The 6276-nt window shown below is 22.1% G+C and overlaps 2 protein-coding genes across 2 annotated transcripts; both read left to right on the top strand. All coding sequences in view use genetic code 6, as the record gives it.

Moving 5' to 3' along the window:
• Positions 1-574: 574 nt before the first annotated feature.
• On the top strand, positions 575-946 carry TTHERM_002653515 (transmembrane protein, putative; the record flags this gene model as incomplete). The annotated part of the gene is made up of 1 exon (XM_012800673.1): positions 575-946. A coding segment is annotated over one exon (372 nt), but the record flags the coding sequence as incomplete, so codon positions are not given.
• A 188-nt stretch (positions 947-1134) lies between these two features.
• Positions 1135-5282, top strand: TTHERM_002653514 (transmembrane protein, putative; the record flags this gene model as incomplete). The annotated part of the gene is made up of 8 exons (XM_012800672.1): positions 1135-1253; positions 1311-1941; positions 1992-2123; positions 2177-2989; positions 3049-3376; positions 3599-4651; positions 4710-4895; positions 4951-5282. The coding sequence occupies 8 exons, from the start codon at positions 1135-1137 to the stop codon at positions 5280-5282; spliced, it is 3594 nt and encodes a 1197-aa protein (XP_012656126.1).
• Positions 5283-6276: the final 994 nt, after the last annotated feature.

Raw genomic sequence — 6276 nt, 5'->3', positions numbered from 1 at the left:
AAATCTTCAACTGTAGGTTACTTATTTTAAGTTAGCTAATTCGATGTAAACGATATGAAGATTATTGGTAATTAATTTTGTGATTAATCAGTATTTACTACTGTAACAAGTATAAGTCAAAATGATAACCAATTTTCTTTCCAAAATGTTATCATTTAGTAGAATTCTTTTTAAACAATGGCATCTTACCTATTCTTCAATGCAATTTACTACTTTAATTTACTTCCTATGCATACTCTAATTCTTAATAACATTTATGCATCTAATAATTCCTACACATCTGATTCATAAAATATTTCTGATACGAATAAATTAACTATTCCATTAATATAAATAAATAAATTATTAAACATTAGCATTTAAAATATTGTTTTTTAAAATCATGTAGAGATAGCATTTTCTTCAATTACTTAATCAAAAAATGCAAGTTTATTTAATATAACTTGTTCAAATTAACAAAGTTTTATAAATGCTGCTTTGTCAGAATCTTATGCAGGATGTTTCTAATTTGAAGATATAAATATTTTAAATATAAACATTTTTAAATCAAGTTATATTAATGCAATAGATAACTCAATATTAAGCATAATAAACTAAAATTACTAGTAAAATTAAATTAATGCTTCCAAAATAGAAGTATTTAATTGCTTTTTTTAGCAAACAAAAGTTAACACCTAAGCAAATCCTCTATTTATCTCATCTTTTTACCAGACTACAGTAACAATTTCCAATTCCAACTTTCATGACAATTAATTAAGTGGTCTTCTTAATCCCTAAACATAATCAACTACTGCTATTTAGGTATTAAATTCTGGAGGAGATATAATACTTTATAATAACACTTTTTAAAACTCTAAGTCTAACTCATAGTATAATTTTCTATATTTTTAGAGCAATTCTACTAAGATAAATAATTGTACATTTAGCAAATCTTCATTTGACCTGAATGATAATAACTATATATTTAAATAAAATGGCGGATTTCTAAGGGTTAAAACAGATACATTGATTATTAATAATACTTAATTCTCATAATCAACATCTAGGATAGGTTCATTTTTATATATCGAACCATAAAATTAGAAGTTATTAATTGAGGTGAATTAATCATAGTTTAGTTAAGGATTTTCTATTATGGATGGAGGAGCTCTATTTTTAGACCCTTAAAGTGCGATATTTGATTTATCATTTAATTAATGCAATTTTTCAGATATTTACTCAAATTCTTCTAATTCAAAAGCTTTGTCTATTGGGTAATAATTGTTTATAGAAAATATATTTATTTTATCTCAATTTATACATTAAATTAGGCAATCTTAATTAATTTAGCAAAGCTAACAGAATCATATTATTTTAATAGGTATAAAAATTTTGAATGCTTTTGGAGGTACTAATTCTGCATTTTTAAATGCAATAAAATGTAATTTAACTATACAAAGCATGGCTGTCACTCATAATTAATAGTTTTAGGTATTAAATTTATTTAATGAAATTAAGTATGATTAATTAACGACATTCCAACTTTAAAATTCTGAGGTAACTATAAATTAATTGAATTTCAGCAATTTAAATATACCCACAAGCTCTTCACCTCTTTTAATGAGTGCTACTTCTTCAAATGTGACTATTTAAAATTCAATAGTTGAAAAAAACAATTTTACTCTAAGCCTGATTGACTTCATCCAAGGTTAGCTCACAATACAAAATACCAAATTCTAAAATATACACTAATCTATACCCAAATCAAGAATAATTGAAGAATCTACATAAAATAATTAAGGCTCTTTTAATTCATTGATCAGGATTACAAACTCATAATTAAAAATAAATTAAAATTCAGTTTTTAATTCAATTTCTTGTTTATACAACTGTTAAGGCTCATCAATATTAAGTCAATAATCTACTCTAATCGTTTAAGATTGCCGATTTATAGATTCTTAGGTATTGTAATTCTAATTTTTAATTTAATTTAATTAATAATTTTTGAATAGTCATCTAATGGTGGTTAATTCTCAGTAGTTGGACTTAATTCTATTAATAATATTATTGAGAACACGTATTTTATAAATAATGAAGTTAATAAGGATGGAGGAGCCTTTTACTTGTAAACGAGCTAGCAAGATGTATAATAATTTTATAGTATTTATAGTGATATTTATTTCTTTTTTCTCAATAGGTATTTTAGTTGAACTTTATTAACAGTAAATTTACTTTAAATAAAGCTTCGTAGGGATATGGAGGTGCAATTTATATCATTTCATAAGCATAAAATACATAACAATAGAATATCCTTTTAACAAATACATTAATTTATTAAAACAGTGCATTGGTTGCTGGTGGAATTTTTAATCAAGGGATCAACCCAATATTAGATAAAAATTCTTAAATACATAACAATATAGCTGATTATTATGGAACAGATAAATTTTCATACCCTCAAGAGTTATATTTAATAAATTAAAACAAATTTAAAGTAAATAGCAATAGTAATTAAGCAAAAGTAATTTTGGATAAATTTAAAAGTGGTGATACCCTACCAGATATTATATTTTAACTTAGAGACTTCAAAGAAATAACTTTGATTGGTAAGCCAGGGCAAGTGTCTTTTATTGAATTTACATCTGATTCAATAAAAATATTTAATAGTAATACTCAAAGTTATGAGCAAAACTATTCCTATCCTATTTAAGTTAATTTTAGGGAATGCAATAAAGGTGAAATAATCTCTTCGTATAATAATAATTTTTAAGAATGTTAAACTTGTGATGAAGGTAAATACTCTCTAGACTTTTCTGGGTGTTATTCATGCCCTTCTGGAGGTGAATGCACTAGAGGAGTAATTCTTTTAAAGCAAGGTTTTTGGAGAGAAGAACAATACAGCTCAGATATTATTGAATGTACTAATAGATTGGAAAATTGCATAGGAAATTCATATGGAAATGCTGTTTGTATAGAAGGGAATATAGGGCCCTTGTGTGAAGAATGTGATGTAATCATTAAATTTATAAAAAATAATTTTTTTTTTATTAGAATAACACAAATAAATAGGTGTATGGTACTTATTGGAAAACTAGTTATACAAAAAAAAATAAATTTGAGTGCATAAAATGTAAAGAATAGACATACAATTTATGGAAATTATTTTTATCTATATTATGGATATTTTTTGCTGTGTATCTCACTGTTAGGAGAGACAAAAAAAATTAAAGATTAAGGTTAATTGTAAATGCCTTTTATAAAAAAAATGTATACACATTTATGGATAGATAAAAGACCCTTCTCTATGAGTAGAAATCAAAAATCTATATGAAGATTTTTGTTAATTATATTTAGATTGCCTCTGCAGCTGTCTCATTTAATTTAAATATAGGAGCATGTAAATTATTTACTATCTTAAAAATTTAATGTTTTTGAAATCAAAATAAACCTTCAGTTTCATTAATTAATCTTATAAACACAAAAAATAATTAATTAATTAATTTAAATTAACAAATTTTTTATATTTTTTGACTTTAAAAAAATTTATTGAAATAAAATCAATCAAATTAAATAATAAATGGAATACCATAAAAAATAACATATATATTTAAATAAAAAGATGTAATAGATGCAATTTCTTACTTAGGAGTGCCTATTTCTACATCTATTGACTACTTAGAATGTTTAATAAAAGATTTAAATTCTGACATTCCCTTGATTTATTTGAAATTGATTGTTTCCATTCTATGCCCTTTAGCTATTTTGTTAGTTTACTTAGTATATGAAGTAATTATATAAAAGTGTTACTACAAGTCAACGCGTCTTTTTTCTTACTCAGTATATACAGCATCAATATTTTTATTCCTTTATGTATAACCAGACTTAGTTTCTTAAATGATTGGCCTTCTTTCCTGTAGAAAAATAATGAACACAGATTACATATTAATTAATATGAATTATTAATGCTACACAGATACATATAAATTTTACAGTATAGCCTTAGTTCTACCTTTTTTGATATTGTGTACTATTGTTTTACCTGCTTTTCTATTTATTTAGATTTATATTTCCTAAAGAAGACATGGTTTAAATGATGTAAAAATAAATTTAAAATATGGGTTTTTATTTTAAGAATATAAAGATTCTGTCTATTTTTGGGAGATAATTAAAATCATTCAAAAAATTGTGATAATTATTCTTCTGAACTTTTATTCTTAAGTTGTAATGGTGAAAGGTATTTTAATCTACTTAGTTATTTTGTTTTATGGAGTGCTATCAAATAAATACAAGCCTTACTAATAAGATTAATTAAATAAAATTGATAATTATTCAACTTAAATTTGTGCTTTCACAATATTGCTTTGTGTCTTCATTAACAATAATTAATACAATTATTTGAAAATTGGCTGTTTTATAATAATAGTTTTGATTAACTCATTTTTTATCATTTACATAGCTCTAAGAATACTAAAAGACAAATATAATTAAGTCATTAATCTATTGTTTAAAGTTTTTGAAAAATACCCATCAATACAAAAATACTTTAAATAAAGAAAGATAAAAATAAATCCTGCTTTAAAGCAAAAGATCAGATCATCTTTAAAAGAGTTTGCAAAGTTAAATCAAAATTAAATTAAGGAAATGCTCTCTTCTATTAGAAATACAAAAACAAGTAAATTTTTTATTTTCATTTAATTAATTTATTAAATTCCCTTAAAACAAAATACAAGCTTAATAAAACCAACAAGAAAATGATAATTAACTTAATTCTAAATAAGATTAAGAAAATATTTTTTTACAAGACTTAAGTCCTACTAAGTAGCTAGATTCTATACCAAATAGTCACAGATAAATGTTGAGCATTGAAACAGACAGCTCTAATTTTAATACATAGATGATTAACAGTTAAACAGAAAGTAAACTAAAAAATATAATATAAAAAAAAACTAAACTTTTATAATAATAAATTAGGACTTTATGCAAGTTTTAAACCAAAATCAATGTTAAGCGTAGAATAAAAGCACTTGACAAATAGTTAAAAACCAATTAATGTTAAATTTAAGATATCTTACTTATAAGCACACAGTGGAGACATTCAAGAAGATTCTTAAAACAAAGAGAATTCTATAGGCAATTAAATCGAAGATAATTAAAAGTAAAATGTGACAGAAAACTCTCAATTTAAGGAAGTCTATTAAAAAGGGTATTCGGAAACAATTTAAAACGAAATAGAATTAATAAAAAATTCTTAAATTAAAGATGGCTCATAAAGTGAACAAATTAAGATCTATTAAAATATTTGATTAATTTTCAAATATTAAAAGATTGTATCACTAATTACAAGTTTTATATTTTTATAATTTCTTTTAATAATTAAAATGAAATTTAAATATATTTTTAGTATTTTTTATTTATTTGTTAATAAATTTCAAATTATTATCCTGTTACATAATTTTTCAAGGTATTTTTTCAAATTTAAGAGAAATATTAATTAACAGGAGGAATTTCTTTAAAAATTATTTTTTTATCCTCTTAAATACTAGAATAGTCATTAACTTTTATAAAACTTTAAGAAGATTAAATAAATTTTTATTTATTATTGCTAATATAATAAGATATTTTATTCTTCTTTTAAATTAGTATTTTAATCTTAAAATAATTATTAAATTTTAATTGATGATCACGAGAGGAGCTAAAGAAATTAATTGAAAAAAAATACTTAAAAAATATTTTACAATTCACTATCTACTTTATGTAAACCAAATATTTCCATTTATTTTTAAAATGATACTTAAAATGGTTTTTTTTATACTTTAATAGACCTTTTAACTAACCTAAAATTATTAATCTGATCATTTTTTCTTTTTAAATGAATCATTTAGTAATATATAAATTAATTAAGTAGAATAAATTAAAATAAAAGAAACAATTAAAAAAATGGCAGAAGAAAAAAGCTGAGCAACAATAAAATTTGATAGTAATTAAATTTTTTTAAATTTTATTAATTAAAATATAATGTTTAAAGTGTAAAAAGTTAGATTAAAATAAAAAAAATATTAAATTTAAGCTAAACTTATACAAAATGTAAAATCAATATTTACTTAGAATATCTGAAGCATTTAAATGCTTAAAAGGTACAAAGATTTAGATGATAGTTCCCTTAAAAAAGAATTATCTTTATTGCCTAAATAAAAAGAGCTATTTGAAGAGGTTTATATGGATTTTAGGTGATTTTGTTTAATATTTAATTTTATACTTTATACTTATAAAAGAGTTAATTATATAGGAAATTAGGGA

This window comes from Tetrahymena thermophila, assembly GCF_000189635.1.
Source record: "Tetrahymena thermophila SB210 genomic scaffold scf_8254027, whole genome shotgun sequence".
NCBI classification, from domain to species: Eukaryota; Ciliophora; class Oligohymenophorea; order Hymenostomatida; family Tetrahymenidae; genus Tetrahymena; species Tetrahymena thermophila.
The sequence above is the reverse complement of the archived record's forward strand: the minus strand, read 5'-3'. Positions and strand labels throughout refer to the sequence as shown.